This window comes from Xiphophorus maculatus, chromosome 20 (genome assembly GCF_002775205.1).
Source record: "Xiphophorus maculatus strain JP 163 A chromosome 20, X_maculatus-5.0-male, whole genome shotgun sequence".
In the NCBI taxonomy this organism is placed as follows: Eukaryota; Metazoa; Chordata; class Actinopteri; order Cyprinodontiformes; family Poeciliidae; genus Xiphophorus; species Xiphophorus maculatus.
This window is the reverse complement of record NC_036462.1, coordinates 14,061,869-14,078,797: the sequence shown is the minus strand read 5'-3', so window position 1 is coordinate 14,078,797 and position 16,929 is coordinate 14,061,869. Positions and strand designations below refer to the sequence as shown.

General features: G+C 37.2%; 1 protein-coding gene across 1 annotated transcript in view; it reads right to left on the bottom strand.

Annotated features, from left to right (window-relative positions):
* Nucleotides 1-14,983, bottom strand: part of syn2 (synapsin II) — a 78,404-nt gene extending 63,421 nt beyond the window's left edge. The window contains exon 1 of the mRNA XM_005796958.2: nt 13,935-14,983. Within this exon, the coding sequence (XP_005797015.1) occupies nt 13,935-14,380 (446 nt within the window). The 5' untranslated portion in view covers nt 14,381-14,983. The remainder of the gene's footprint in view (nt 1-13,934) is intronic.
* Between the last annotated feature and the right edge of the window lie 1,946 nt (nt 14,984-16,929).

Genomic DNA, 16,929 nt, shown 5'->3' with positions numbered 1-16,929 from the left:
CAAAAAGGGGGGTAGACAGAGCAGGAACGACCCAGTTCAAAATTCTACACCAGGGAGTTCACTGAACCTCCGAAATATTTTGAGAAAACTTGAAAATGTGTTTAATCGCTAAGCTTAAACATCCTAGAGGTTGCTTCTTCAGTGCGTTGAGTGGATACAGGGATGACTCAAGGGGTGGAAAAGCTTCCCCTGTCCAGCCCTTCTCTGGAGCTGATCAAATTATATGTACTTTCATTTCAATTAGAGTACAGTTAATATAATACAGTAAGCTGCTGGACCCAAGGAACATTGGATTTTTATGGGAGATCCAATATTTGTAAGTGGCAGGAAAGTCTGTAGCAGCTTATTTGTTCCATTATAAATAAAATCTGCTGCAAATGACTGATGTGACTAAAAATTTGACTTGGCATGGACAATCCTGGTCTGAATCTGAACATTGATTAATTACAAAGAAAGGTGCAGCGTTGGATATTCTGATCATTATCACTGAACTGAACTACAAAATCTGTTTTTAGATCATAATGGAAACTATTCTGACAGCTGCCTCTTGGTACATAAGAAGCAAAAACGTCTCTACCTTACAATCTTTGCTGCAGATTGTGTCTCAATAAAATCCAATTCCTCAATGTTCAGTTTCAGGTCTAGTTCTGCAGGCAATTGGACTGCACGTTTCTACAAAATGTGTCTGTCATGTTTTCTTTCGTCAGTTGTCATTTCAGTAATTTGTCTCAGAAAGATCTTTTTCTTTTTTTAGCCTTTCACTTTTTTGTGGTAACTATAACTTTAAAGATTTGTGTGTTTCTGCCGGAGAAGAGTAAGACAGAAACTTAAGTTGAAGGATTCCTCCTGAGCCACATAAAAATAAGACAATTGTGAGTACAATACATAGATTTACAAAAGGTCTGTTCTGACAATTCTGACTGTTGTACTGGTTTTTTGGTATTGAGAAGGGTTGAATTGCACCCTGAGCACACTAAACATGTCAACAATGACCAAAGCATCTCAGCAGCACACACTTACTTAGATCCACTGATCTAATTTGTGTGTTTCCATGGCAACAAAGATGACAAAAATAAACCATCCATGCCTTTGTGTTCCTGCTTGAATTGCAAAAAAAGGAAGTTTTTATATCTGTAATATCCAACTAAGTCAAAGCTGAGCTCAGGAACACAGTTTTTTCACAATGTGAGTGAAAATATTAACAGCTGTTGGGTCTTCCTAGCTTCAGCTGCAATACATATGAACCCCACTGATGAAGATATTCTGGAGCTGATCAAATTCTACATACTTTCATATAGGTGAGATGTGAGATTTGAGATGAGAAAGTCAAGGGAACTTCCACAGAGGCAAAGAGGATATATTTGTCATCAAGACCTGAAAAACATTCCATAAAGAAAGACTAAAGAAATTATATTTCCAGTGACACAACTGGGGGCATTATAAGGAAGTTATGGAACAACTACAAACCTCACTGACCTAAACATAAAGCCAGCTGAAAGTTTTCTGATAAAAATGTTATGAGATGTGTGTTGAATAAATAACAAACTAGGCTCTGCTGCAGCAAAGTCAATGACACAATGCAAGCAATTCTCCACCGTCTCCTGGCGTTTGTCCAGGAGAAGTGAAGGCTACAAGTGAGTGAAGTAACGCAGCCTGCTGGATTTCCTTGGATAAAAAACAACAACTTTTTAATAATTTTGAATAAAACTGAATTTGACTCCACTGTTTGATAACGAGGAAACTTGGAACGTATGCATGTGCATTGATATGACGTGTTGTGAATTGGTGCTAAATAAATAAACTGAACTGAATAAAGGACTTCATATACAGAATCAAACTGGAGCTGCTTGGATGCCTGGATCTGCAGCATCTCTGGTGTAAGAAATGCCAAACTTGTGATTTGAAGGATACCATCTTCATGACCAAGCATGGAGGTGGGTGATGTGGGACTGTATTTCAGGAATATTAATCAATTACCTGGTTTGGTCTAAGATCTAAGTTTGTAACAACTTACCAAAATATCTGTTAGAAATTACAAAGGCTAAAAAAAAAAAAGCTCCACAAAGTACTGAAGCTGGGAACTGAACAATAATGAACAAGTTTAAAGTTAGATGTTTTTTTTTATCTTTATTCCTATTATTTTAAAGGTATATCACAATGTTGTGATGGGCTTAATTATTTCTGACTGGAAATGAATAAACACACATTTCAGCCAAGTAACACCACAGTAGTTTGGCTTTTCCAGTTTGTCTCTGTATTGCAAGCTTTGCTAAATAAATTGGGTTTCTGGTAATGACAGAACTGTTGTCTCAACATAAAATGTATTTAACACAAAACATTTAAAGTGCAGTCAAATAACAGTCAGCAAAGATCATGGCCCTTGTCTGAAATGATTGAGTCCTATCAGAGAAAAGCAGAAGCAAGAGTACAGTAAACTGAAGAATGTCTCTCATTTACTAATTTGTTGAAAAAAATTAGCTTGAGTCGTCTCCTGAAGTTTAATGTATGTATAATTAACGAAGTATTGTTTATCAGTGAATAACAGTGCAGGTTGTCCAGCACAGTTAACACTTGCACTAATGCAACCCATCCATCAAAATTAGAAACCACACACACACAGAGAAGCTAGAGAAGTGTGGTTTGCTTTATAGGACATCACGCTGATTTACATTAATTTTATGGACGTCTATCTTCACCGTAATGCTAAAGAAAACCGCATTACACCTGATGTGATTTTCCTACTTAAGTCAGAGGCAAAACTCCATAATATGACAGTGTTAAAATAGCTTTCGGTTCAGAACAGATGCATTTACATATTTACACATTCATGTTAGAAATTAGAAAGAGAACTCAGTATTAATATGAGCTGAAACACTTTTCTCTAATGAAAACTAACTAAATATAAGCTTTAAGTGCATATGCAAAATATGAATCTAAATTATTGATTTAGCTAATTGCTACATTTCTGCTGCAGACAGATCGATTTTGATTTAACATTTCAAAATGGTGGTAAAATATTTATACAGTCCATTTATCTACTGAGGCATAATATAGAGCAAACTATTTCATCCTGAGGAGAACCTGAAAAACAGATGGGGTGATTTTTCACATTTATACACATTATGCAAACAGAGACACATTTACAAATTCTGACAACCTCCAAGTCAAGCTCATGGAGAACGAACTGCATACTAAATGTGTAATTATGAAAATATTAGTCGGTAAATGGGCTGCTATATAAAAAATAAAATAGAACTAGAGTTTACAGTCGCACATTTTACACCTTAATTCAAATTCATTTTGTTTCATATTAATTTATCTATATAACAATAAATGTTATCCCAGGGCACGTTACAAGACAAAAAGATTCAAGTATAAGTCATTATGAAGAATCCGATTGTGTCCTGATTCAGGTCAGGACAAATTAATACAAGTACAGTCCAATCATATAGTCAGCATAGATCTAATTACATAAGAGGCAGTTCACTTCAGTTATTTATTATACAATGCAGTCAAATGTTTTGTTGTGAATCATGTCTTTATTCTTTTTCATGTCAATGTGGACAAATCAATTAATCAATCAATCAATCAATCAAATCCTTCTAAGCATATACATTTGCATATATAGTATGTGTTTTATATGCTATATGTATGCTATATGTTTTAAAAACCAACAAGCCAGGTTTTTTGTGAAACCTATATTTTTGGAGTTGTCCTTCATCTTGCACAAGCATGTGGTGACAGTGGAGAGAAAAAACTTCAATTAATCCAATTAATACATTTAAATAGTTCATGCATAAACCTGTTTTTAAAAATAAAGCCAAATATACATACTGATAAGGCCATAAAGGGACTGACAGTAACTTGCAGCTTTGGCCCTACTGTACTCCCATTAAGTGTTTTAGATTACATAGCTGAATAATAAACTATATATTCTATGATCCAGCAAAAAAAGCATTGATCTACAAGGTTAACAAATGACTGAGATAAAAGATAATGCTGTCGAAGAACAAGACATTTTTTCATCCTGTTTAAAGAATCTATTCATCTATAAGCTGTGCCAATTTTAAAGATCACAGAGGAGAGATATGGTTTGTTTCTTCTATCAGTAGGGTTCAACCAGGATAGGCTGAAAGACAGAAACAGAGCCTTTCTCACAGTCCCATTTACAACCATGGCAAATTTACAGCCATTGTCATTAATCTAACCTGCAACTCTCAAAAGAGAAAACAACATGCAGGAACAAACAAAAGCTACAAACTACTGTGCTAGATTATACAGCTGTGCCTCTAAGAGAAATTTTTAATCCACCTATGTACCATATTGCATTTTTGTCAATAGACAATCTTTTGAAATATTTGGGTAAATCAAATTACAGTTTTATGATCCATCCATCTATTCATCTATTCATCCATCCTTCAAGTAGGTTTGTGGCAGGGCAGATGACAATCTCTGGCTGTCATTGGACAAGATTGGGAATACGAAACAGACTGCCAGTCCCTCACAGAACAGTACAGTACAGACACACAGAGGACAGACAACACATCTTCAGTTATCTTGAACTGCATATTTTTTTGTTAAAGATAAGATAACTGATAACCAAGAATATGCCCTTCCACATAGAGAGCATTCAAACGTCACAAAGAAAGGTCTGAGCTATAGATTCAAACACAAGATTTTCTTATAGAGAGTGTGAAACCCCCTTGAACATGTATTGACTAGAAGTATTTTTTGGATACAAGTTTGAGACAAATTTTTTCAAACTCATACTTTTTGTTGCACTTTTATATGTAATGTCCATTTGCTCACAGACTATTTAACCATATGAGGACAAAATCAGGAAGGGAGAAAAATTTGAAGAAAAAAAACTTAACATCTTTTTCTTTCTTTGCCTTAGCTCAACCAGAGAACTAAATGTCAACTGTTCTGTCTCATATTTCACTACATCCCTGCTTACAACCAGATTTTTTCAGAATCATTACCGGGTACCATAGCAACAGAGGTCTACGCCACTGCAGGCTGCAACTCTGAATGGTCCTATTTACTCTGTAGCCCTGTAAGATATTGCTGTGCTTTTTGCAAAGTCTTTCATCTCTGGAATATGATAGAGCTGTTTCACTGCACAAAGACGCCATCAGCAATATGAAAATCAATGCCTATAGTTTTAATGTTTTTCATCTGAAAAGGCAGCAATTTTTAACCAGCCATTTCTGTGTATTTTCAGTGCAAATAGCTCATCCTATAGGTAGTTCTGGTAAATCGCTTTGTTGCATAGACAATATAGAGCTAAAAGAAAACTCAATGAGGCATGAGTCAGACTGCAAATCAACTCAGGTTCAATTTGACCAATATAACAGGAATGACATCCCACAGAAGCTCCCACAGATAAGTGATGATCGGCCACTGCAATAAGCGATCTTGTTGAAAGAGCTGACTTACTAATACAGTTCAGACTGAAAGGTTATTTAGTAGTATATCCATCCATAGCAACAAGTTGACCAGGCAACTAGATACGCTATTGTAAACAAATGACAGTTGTTTCATGATGTTGTCCTTACAAGTTTTGAAGAGTGAAGAGAGTGGCATTACAGTATTTGGTATAAAATTTAAAAATTGATAAAACCACATATTTTATCATGTATTTTGTCTACAGGAGAGTGTAAGACTATTTCTGCAGGAACGCCACATTTCTCAGTGGTGGAGCAGGCACACCAGAGGCCACAGTAATGAATGCAGTTGTTTTCAGATCAATTCCCAGCCCCTGACCACTTGCTACATGTCTTTCCCTTCTCTATCCGTCCTTCATGCCGTCCGTTGGCCTTTGAATAAAAGCTACTTGTGCCACTAAAACCTTTAAAAAGAATACTGTTTCTCATCTTTACAGAAATAAGACAGATATTACCTTAAGAATGGTTGGACCAATTACTTCTGTTCTTCAAGTGCAAGGTCTGCGGAGGTGAAGATTTATATTAACAAGACAGGCGGTTAGAGCTAGAAGCTCCACTTCCTTAATTGCCATTGTAAAATTTCAGCTACAGGGTACAGAACAAAAACACTAGCAAAGTCCCAAAAAAGTAAAAGTGAAATACTGTAATTTAGTAATGCATATGGTAACATTCTTCCATAGCACACTTTAAAATTAGCTAAAAGGCTGACTGCTCTCCCCTTACTGATAACATTTTGTTAATGGGTGATCTGTGATACTCAGTCCCAATAGAGCTGAAGGATTACAGCTCTTCTTAAAGCCACTGGGTATTGGCACGATTCTGCATTTACAAATAGCCTGGCCTTGGGGAAAGCAGACAGAAGCCAAATGTAATGAAACTCTGCCTTCACTGAGACAATGTGGGATAAGTGTGTGGCAATAAAAACATTACAAAGTATAGCTTTATATAAAAAAATGCCATGTATATATACATATGTATAAATATAATCATTTCTTTCAAAGAGAGACACAGTGCCTTGATTAGTAAGATGAACGGTTCTTTCTGTCTGGTTCTAAACAAATGCATTACAGTTTGTCCATAAACATTTGCTGTCCAACAGGGCATGTTAGCAAGCTAAAATTAGTTCTGACCCAGACACATCAAAGATAAATCCTACAGGGTTTTCTGTACATGTGAAGTCAAGTATGATTGGTTTAAAGAACACAAAAAGAAAGTCCATACTAGAAGAAATCACAGCCAAGTTACTTTGTAAAACAAACAGCTTTGTAGAAAATGGTCTGGCCCTGCAAAATGAAGCTACCAGTAGAAATTATAAAAAACTAAACATTTGCTGTACGGCAAATTCAAACAAATGAAAATGTCATGTGTTTGTCATTCAGAATTTAGAAAAATATCTTCATCTTTCCAGCACAATAGCCACTCAATATTCTGACATTTCCAAGGTTGAAGAGTGTAATCTTTCTCATCTGCGAGGCTTTAAATGCCACTAGTGTAGTATGACAACCGATAAGTGGTATAAGACATTGGGAGGTCGATTCCTGGAGCACCCTGTAAAGTCAGCGGGACACTGCCTCTGACTCTAATAAGGTCAGTCCTGAATCTTACTGTTTGAATCTGTGACCTGCAGCTGAGCGTCGTGGTGCCACCAATGATTTAGTATGGCTGCCTTATATCATCTACTCACTCAAATGTGTGAATGATGCACCAATTAACCTGAAGTCAACAGAGTGCCTGCATTGTTTTGTATGTGGGTGTCTTTTAAAAAGACATATTTAAACTGCAAAGGAGACATTGTCAGTAGTCAGTAACCTTCGCCTACTTTCTTTTAAAATCACTCCTCGAGGGTACAGTAAGCAGAAACAAGGATGTGGAAACCACCAAATCATTCTGTAGTGGCACATATTTACTCTGGATAGCATAACTTGAAAACAGAGTAGCAGAAAGCCACCTGCTTGTTTGCGTGCGTGTGGGTGTGTGTGTGTGTGTGTGTGTGTAAATCTGACAGAGATATATGATTATTTTCCTCTCCACCTGTTCTCATTATGGGCCTGCGTCTTCACTAATCTAGAGGGCCAAACCCACATTCTGGATGCTAGAGTCAAGTTAGTGCAATCACATCGGTCAGGCACAAAAAACTACTGTGCAATCACTACAAGCTATAAAAATGCTAATATTGATGCCATTTAAAGATATTACAACTATACAACCATTTGAAATGTATGCTGAGAAAAATATTGACATGTTCTATCCTTATTTTAAACACTATATAGACCAACAGAAGCTTGTTTTGCCACTTATATGACTGTAGGATCACCTCAAGTCAGAGTTAATAAGTATTTTTCTTTTTACCAAGCTTCTAAAGTTATTACATAATAATAAAATAATGAAACAACAGAGTTAAAGTTCAGTTATTTGCTGCAGGCAAAGCAAAGGATATTCATCTCTAACCTGCAGTCAAAAAACAAAATCACATCCCCCATGAGTCAGTTATAAAAGTCAACAGTCCAAAATAATTTCATCTGATGAGTGCTTATGCAATATCAGGTAGTGAATACAGTCATTTGCTTTGTGGCAGACACTGAAGAGCACATATTTATTGGATATGTAGAAAAATAAAACATTTGAAATATGCAACGAAAGGTGCGAGAGAGATGCAGAGAAATGCAGAGAGCAAAGGAGAAAACCCAGATGTGGCCTTTGGGCTGAAACTGCTGAATCACCACGTCTCTTCTAATAACATCATCACATCGTGAACCCAAAGCATTTTCTCTTGAGCAACACAAAGTCGTGATAATAAAAGAGGCAGATAGAGAAAAATATTAGACTTGAATAGACACAACAGAGACATCAAGCGAAAGGGATAAAAAAAGAGATTCCCAGATGTTCTCCTTTATCTACCCTCCTCCATGTCCCAATTCCAGCCTTGAAAGAAAGGACATTCCCTTCTATCCTCAACCTCAAAATGCTCGGGACACTTACACAAATCTTAAACGAGACTACTCAGAGACATAACTCAACATAACTCAATTCCAAACTGCTGAAACTACACACTCTTTCTGTTTTAGATTTATTGATGGACTCCTCTTATGGCCTTTTTGTGACAGAGTCAGAGGTCTGAACACCATGAGTTGTCAGTTGCCGAGAGAGCAGTGACTCCTCAGCTTGTTTATGCAACAAACAGGCACTATTCATAAAGAGATATTTGCGTCATTTGTTGCTATGTCACGATTGTTTGTTTTGCTCCTGTCACTTCATTTACTGAATCTAGAAATTGATTTTGTGGTAGAATGACAAAAATCTGTAATTTAGAGAAATGAAGATACATTACTTAATGTAGCTGCGTTTTTATTAACCATAAAGTTGGGCAACATGAATTTACAAACATACATTTGCTTAATGGAAACAGGCCAATTTGGAAAAAAAACTAATGTTTTTATCAAGATGAGGAGGTTAATAGATGTATCAAAATATTTGTAATATGCAAAACTGCAGTGAAAACACTTTTTTTTGCATCATACAAATCACGTGATCAACAACCTGATGTTGCTACTGGCGCAAACCACGAAGAAGAAGATGGCAGGAAGTAGTTGGAGGATCATCAAACCCTAATCAAGCCAAATAACTTAAACCATTATTGTGTTGGATGCAGAATTCTGAGTCAATAGTTATTTGTTTTTCAATATTCATAAATATTAAACAGCTTTCTGCTTGACAAAGACAAAGATATAAGCAGCCACTCTGCTGTAGATTCCTCCTCTCTTTACTGTGACCTGTTTGGCAGGAACTCCAAGCTAATTTTCCTGTCCAGTTTCCTAATAACCATTATGACTGAATTAATTATTTCCATACTTGGTTTATACCCAATTAAGATTGCAAACCTTCATTGTTATTTATATGCAACACAAATACTAAAAGTAGTTATACCATGTATATGGCATAAATAACTCATTATAACATCATAACATTAATACTTTGCTCATCACTGTCTAAGGTCTAGTTTTTCTCACTTAATTGCTTTGATTTAGTAAGGTATAATAAACAAAGGACATTTCAAAAATGTTTTACTGTTTCTCCATATTTCAGACTTACCAGTGTTAAGTGATATTTAAAAAAATATCATTTCCTAAATACAACTAGCATATAAAATATTTTAAAAACAGCATTAGGTTTGATGATTTAGAGAAGCAATTTGATGTGTGATCTTATCAGCTTTAGGTCAAAATTTTTTAAACATGGAAGCATTAAGCTTTAGAGACTTTCTAAATAGGGCTTAGGTCTAAGACCAACTGCATTCCAATTATTCAGTTGATGATCAGGTCATGTTTGATTGTTTTGTTAAGAATAAGGGCTGAAAACTTTCCCTGGGGACCTGCTTGTAAAATGATCACCAACTGTCTACTCTAAAAAAATCTGCTTGAGATCTGGTAGTGATCTATGCTTAGTTTTGAGGTACAGGTTTTCAAAGTAAAGCCTCCACATTCCCTCTCAAAGAGTAGAGAATTTTATGACATACTAAATGATCCCTGTAGCTTTTAGGCTTTCTCCAAATTCTCTTGGCAATGTGAGTTCAAATTGAACTTCCTAAGATTTTCCCTGCAGAGACAATTTGAAACTATCTTGGATATTGTGGTTTCTTCACTAGTGAATATTTCTTTTCTAGACTTATGTATTACATTTTTTGGAAGCCATTAAACCTAAACTGACTGACAGGCAAAACTCCTTTCTATTTTAGATCATTGATTGTATCCAAATGCACCTGAATGCTTTAGGCTGACCAACTACTAGAACCTGATGTATGTTGTAAATAGTTGATTGAATATGTTTCATAAGCATCTGACTGCCTCCTAGTCTCTTCCTTAAAAAGAGGGAGAATTAGAGTTCTTTCAGCAAATCTTTTATTTCCCTGCTGTTTGACAAACATATGAGAATTCAGTAAATAATTTTGTGCTTTCTTCATTTGAAAATTATAAAATTGTAGTATTCAGTCATTTTATCAGTGACTGTGTGCTGTTTAGTTGTACTTACTGATGCATTTTTCTCTTTCTCTGTCGGTCTCGCTTTGTGTGTGGTGTGTGTGTGTTTTCCCCCGGATACACTTGCCAAAAACTGAATCTGCTCACAGCCCAGCTGAGCAATGTATTATGGTGAATATTTCCTTCAGATGACAGCTGTTTTAGAAGTCAAAGGGCAGGATTAGACTTCTTATATCAAACTGATTGACATTCGGATGGAATATTTTCAGTGAGATCTTGTGTTTACCAAGTTGAACTACTAAAAGCCGACCACTCCTTTCTGTGTGGAAAATCAATAAGACTCAGCCAAATGCTACTCTGGCCCAGAGGCCTCGTGAAAGCTCTGCTATCATCCTCCAAGGAACACAACATTAATATTAATATTTCTCAGGCTAAAGGAACATCTGGAAAACAAAATAAGAAAAATTATTCTGAAAACAGAGCAGGTAGATGCAAAAATTAGTCATTAGACTTTATTTTTTGTATTATTCATGTTGCCAATGTCCTGTAACTAATTCTGTATCATATTATGGGTTAAAGCTGTCAATTTAAAACTCCTGCACAAGATCTTAACCAGACAACATTATAGTGTCTATTTCAAGTCATTTGATGTGATTATCAGTTGTGAAAATTAGAGCCTGGTCAGAACCCTACAATGCTCCATAAGATGAGAGCAGTACATGTACAATCTGTTTACGAATGACAGTTCTTGATTGTTCATTAAAAGAACCCTATTATGTACTTTCATTAATACATTAACATCAGTAATCTGAAGTTTCTAATGCATTCTAACTATAAGTAACAGATGATGCTGTATAATCATGGCAGATGTTATAGAAGCAGGATTACATAAAGCCAAGCCATGCATTCAAACGTCTCCTTTATGAGTGTAGACTCTAGTGTCACCCATTTAGAGACTGCCAACCAATCAGCCTACCAAAACAATCACAGCATGAAATGTAGGGTTATTATAACCTAGAGCTGCCAGTCACATTCAACCTTTAAAAAAACTACTGAAGTTTCAATTGTCAGTCATGTACTTTCAGAGGATCTTGTTGATTTTCTTAAAGTAATCAAGGGCCCACCATCAGACCTACTGTATCACACATCCTTCATTTTGAGCATGAACTCTGCCCTTGAGGCAGAAGGTACAACATTTCCAAAATGATCCAAATTGTTTAAAAATGCATCTGTGGTCAGCTTGTTAAAAACTATATTCAGTACAGCAGTAAAATCTCTGTTGGTGCTGAAGTAGGAATTATTTAATTTTATCACCCATTTTTATCCATAAAGTGTATAAAGTATCACTCTTATAAATTAATTTTAAGTTTTCTTTAATGGTAAAAATAGTTGTTTAGACAGCTCTGGTTCACAAAACAATAACCCCCAAGGAAGCATTAAATATTGTGTGTCATAATATATCATATTACATCTTAAAGTATGCTGTGATATTGGATTCTATGACATTATTACATCTTCTACTGTTTTACATAGTACAGATGCATTTTAGCATCTGAATCAGATGATATTCACATCATATTAGTTCCTGTGATATTGTATTGTGGAAAACTATTCCATATAGTTTTGTAATGCATCATGCTTCATCTCGTTCTGCCATAATTGATTTTATTACAGCATTTTACTGCATCATATTATATCATATTTACCTAAATTCATGATATCATAATGTATATTTCTGTAACTCTCATATTATCTCATAACTTATTGTATCATGATCCCTTGTATTGTATTATCTGTATCATATTGTATAAAATTCCATAATAATGTACTGCATCACATTGCAACAAACTCTACTATATTGTATTAACTCCTATTCTGTCCCATGTTTCGATAAAACTTTTTGCTCAAATGCCTTTACCAAGATGATTACCAACTTATTCTTGATCCATCAGATTTAATGTGATGTTGATCCAACATTTGCAATTATAACACTTTCATATCTGACTTTCTTCTGAGAAAACTTTCCACAACATATAGGAGTGTGTTTATAGAAAACATATTTGAGAGGTCAAACACTTTAAGTCATCCAAAAGGTGTTCTATGAGGTTGAGGTCAAGAAGTTGGGCTGAGTGGTCAAGGTCTTCTCCACCAACCATCCATGTCTTAGTATGTTGGTGAGGATTTGTGTTGGAACAGTAATATTCCCAAAAATGTTTCCACAAAAGATGAGCATGAAGTTGTTCAAAATGTCTTGGTATGCTTAAGCATCAAGATATATTTGTTAGAAAAGTTTCTTGATTGGACCTATTACAGAGAAGGCATCTAAGTCTGGATTTCACTGAGCTTCTGAGAGCGATCCAATCCTAACAAAAATGTAAAAAATGTTAATAGAAGCAATTTACACACCCAACTGATTTATTTCATACACTGGTGGCCATATTATATCAGTTTCTATTTTAATCTTTTCTGTTCTTTCACATCACATAGTTTCACAGCAACATGCTATATTATATTATAGCATGTTGTATTGTTTTGAATCATGGTGTACTGTTTTCTTTCTCATCGTTCGCTCTCTACTGAAGTGACATATGTTTTATATGAAGAGATCAACAATGATTGACCTGCAACAACCCTAAAGAGCATCTGTTAAACAAGAAAGGTCATGCAATCATTTTCACAAGACATTTGTAATAGCCTGATGAGATAAAGCTACATCCAGCTTATGACAACATTAGACACTCTAGCAATCCATCATCAACTGCTACCGAATAAAAATCTGATTTCCAGGAACCGAATACAGTAGACAGTATTGCAACATCACTGCTCTGCAGAAAGCTCCCTTTAAACTTGTAGAAGATTATGTTTTATTCAAAGCTACATGCTTTTTGTCCAACAGCGATGTGCATCTTGATAGCATGAGGATTATAGCTGCAGCTTGCGCTGTCGAGAGATGCTAGCAGTGACTTCAAGCTTTTTAAAACCAACCTTCTCACACATGCATTAACATAGACACAAATATTGCATCTTAAAGCACAAGTCAAATCACAAGAGCTGAGACAGGTGACAGAGCTGGGTGGTGAAATGTGTGAATGCAAAGCCCAGAGAAAATTGTTCCTTTCTGTTTTGAATAACAGAGCTATTTTGAGAGCAGCATCACTGGGAGAAGACATTTTATTACACAGATATGAAGCAACAGAATAAGAAGAATCAAATTTCATGTTTGTGTTGCAACTTTATTGGCTAATAGAACCCATTGGTTGGTTTTGATTTCACAGAGGATTCCAACCATCAATCAACAAGTCATTTTAACAGTGTGCATATCAAAATCATGCCAATCCACCCACATTTAATTAAATAAGCTAATAAATTATGTGCCTTCTGGCTGACTGAGAACCAAATATTTTCTGCATCAAGCCTAAGGAGCTTGAAAACATGAAACACAGGGTGACCTTTTTACTACACACAGCTTCCCAACAGATATTTGGGCAACCTGTGACATTTTCTCAACACTCACCACTCATGCTGGGGCTCATCAATGACCAACAGGATCTTGAACTTCTTGGAGAGGGACGGAGAAGGGGCCGACTGCTCCACAAAGCCAGCGGCAGATGCGGCCGTCTGTTTGACCACGTTGGTGATGGAGCTGAAGGAGCTGAAGAAGCCGGAGGATCCACCAGAGGAGGAGGAGGACTGGGCCTGTTGGGGCTGCTGGGCCAGCTGGGATGGACGACGCTCCTGTGGCCCAGGAGAACTGGCAGGCACCTGGGATGGAGTAGGAGCTTTTGTTGGGGAGAGGGCAGGAGCAGGAGCTGAGGCAGGGGCTGCACCCTGCTGGGAAGGAGAGGAGGCGGTGGGGGGTGGAGGAGCAGATGGGTCAGGCCTCTGAAGGTCTGTCATGTAGCCATTGGGCAGGTTGGACATGAAGCTGCTGTCGGAGAGACGGCGGCGGAGGAAGTTCATGATTTCGGTTGAAAGGTGGGATTCTCAGTCGACTGTAGATGTGTCTTTCTCCTGACTGGGCGCCTCTTGATGTCCAGGCTGAATGGAGTGAAGACAGAGTGGATCAGGGGTTAGATGAATGACAGAGCAAACAAATCAGTCCAGATGATCGAGGGATGCGTGACAGAGAGCTGCTTCTGTGTTGGATGGTAAAGCAGGAAGGGAAGATAGGATGGATGAAGCGAGCGAGGATGGAAACAGCTCTGGTCCAGTCTTCAAGAGACAGCTCCCGAAAGCGCAGCTGGGGCAACAGAAACAGCGAGCGTGTGAGTGGTGTTCCTCCTCCTGAGCCTCACGCCTCCTGAAAATGCGTGTTTGTGACGTGGGACAGTGTGTATCTGATAGAGAGAGAGAGAGCTAGAGAGGTGTGGTGTCGCCCCCTTCAGAGAGGTGCTGGTGTTCTCCCTCTTCCTCCCTTCCTTCCTTCCTGCCTCCTGAGCTGCTGCAAGCTGAATGCACCGAAGAGATGCTGCCGCCTCTGCTTATCTCACTCTCTCATTCGCTCCCTCTGCCCTTTTTCCTCTCGCTTACTCCCCCTGAGCCACTCACTGGCTGAATCCCCCTCTCCCCTCACCTCCTCCCGTTTCGCTCTCCTGTCATCATCCTCCTACATCACAGACAACGTTCAAGTGTCGTGCTGCAACACTGTGGCACTGCGTGCCGTGTGCAGCCAGCGGAGGGGGTTTCCTGCACGCGCGCTTGAGGTTGGGTTCACAGTTGGAAACACCATCCATCACGCTCCACAAGCCCCACCTTCTCCTGCTGCCATCCTTCCATATTTCAGCCATTGACTCAACATGTCACATCTCTTTTCCTGACGATTATTGGATGCGGTTGTTACAAATGATGCATAACTCTAACCCTTTAATACTGAACCTGATTCAGGATCTACCAGTAAAGCGTGAGCAATTTGTGTTTTGACCTAAACCTGTTTAGGTTGTCCTTGTGTGTTAAACATCTCTGTGGTTGTTTTTCCTTATCCTGTCTGAATGAAAGGTTTAGAAACAGATTGTGGCATATGCTGCAGACAGTCTAGCCTCCTGTGGCACAGTTTTAATCAGCAATAAATGATTCAGGAATGATTCAGGAAGTAGTGAAGAAAATTACAGATCAGCACATTCATATTGATAGAATTATTTTCTGGGCCATAATAGGATGTTTTGCTTTCATAAAGGATCACTAAGGGAAGAAAATAATAGTAGTAAAATTAATAATGTGCATTTGCAAATTTTAAATTGTATTTTTGTGCTGCTTTTAGAGTAATGACTTCATCCTCATTCATTGGCCTTCCAGCCTATGTTGGTACCGGACTTGTCTCGCTGTGGATAATGACACTATAGAAGCTTTGGCCAGCAGCTTCAGAAAGTCTTTTGAATTTATTCTTAGATTGATAATCACCTCTTGCACAAAAAAATGTTTGCCTCTGTGCCACAGAAGCATTCTACTTACTGAACAGTATGATGACTGGACCTTCACTGTTTATACTTGCATGATGTTGTTTAACAGAGTAAAATTTACATCATGCAATTATGAGAAACAGACTTCTGGAGCTTCACAGTTCTCTTCGTGATACTTTGACAGATTTCTTTGGATATCACAAGATGTTTAAAAATGAAGAAGCATATTGTCTTACGTAAAATGCACTCAAATTTTAAATGGAGTCTAAACATTCATAGTTAAAGCGTTTACATGCAGTATAGTTAGTGCATGTAAACTACTGAATCTAAGGAAAACAACAAATGTGCTTCCTAAAAGTAATCTGTATCACTTACTATTTTGGCATTTATTAAATGGAAATGAGTTTAGTATTCCTAACTGACCTAAACCTGCAAAGTTGCAAAGTTTTAGTCTGATTAAATGTCAGTGAGAAAAAAATGTGTGTAAATGTTTGGTTTCAACTATCTGTAAATATATTAACAAAAACTAATCCAATGTGTAGAAGCAGTGAGTAAAAAGTGAAGAACAGCCTCCCAGGCGGAAGTAAAGAGGATAAGTAACATCAAAGCTGCTAATAAAATGGAACTTGATTGGAAATCATTAGTTATATTGAATACACCAATAAAAGCTCAGGTTTGCTGCTCTGAAGCATTAAGGTTTATGTTTGCTTAATGGAAAATAGGAAAGAAACTCTACCTTCCTGTTTAAGCTACATTTTTGTAACCACATCCATCACCTCTACAATGTAGTTTTAAAATTTTTCCCAGCAGCTGTAATCAGTACTTGGATTCCTGTCTCTTCTTATAGACCAGACAGGTTCTGAGCCCTCTATTACTATTGTTCTGTGATGATTAATGTGTCTGCGCTGTTCTTTAGTTCAGCCCTCTCTAGTCTTTAGTAGGATGTCTTGATATCAGACACATCTTAGATCTGTAAGTGGTAGACACTCTTCAGATGTCTTATTTTTCTCTTGCAGATTGGATTTCTACTGCCGGAGGGACTCACTTTCTAGTTTGTTAGAAGGGGTCAGGTTCCCCTCAGCATCATCAAGCAAAAGGACAAGAGAAGCTGGA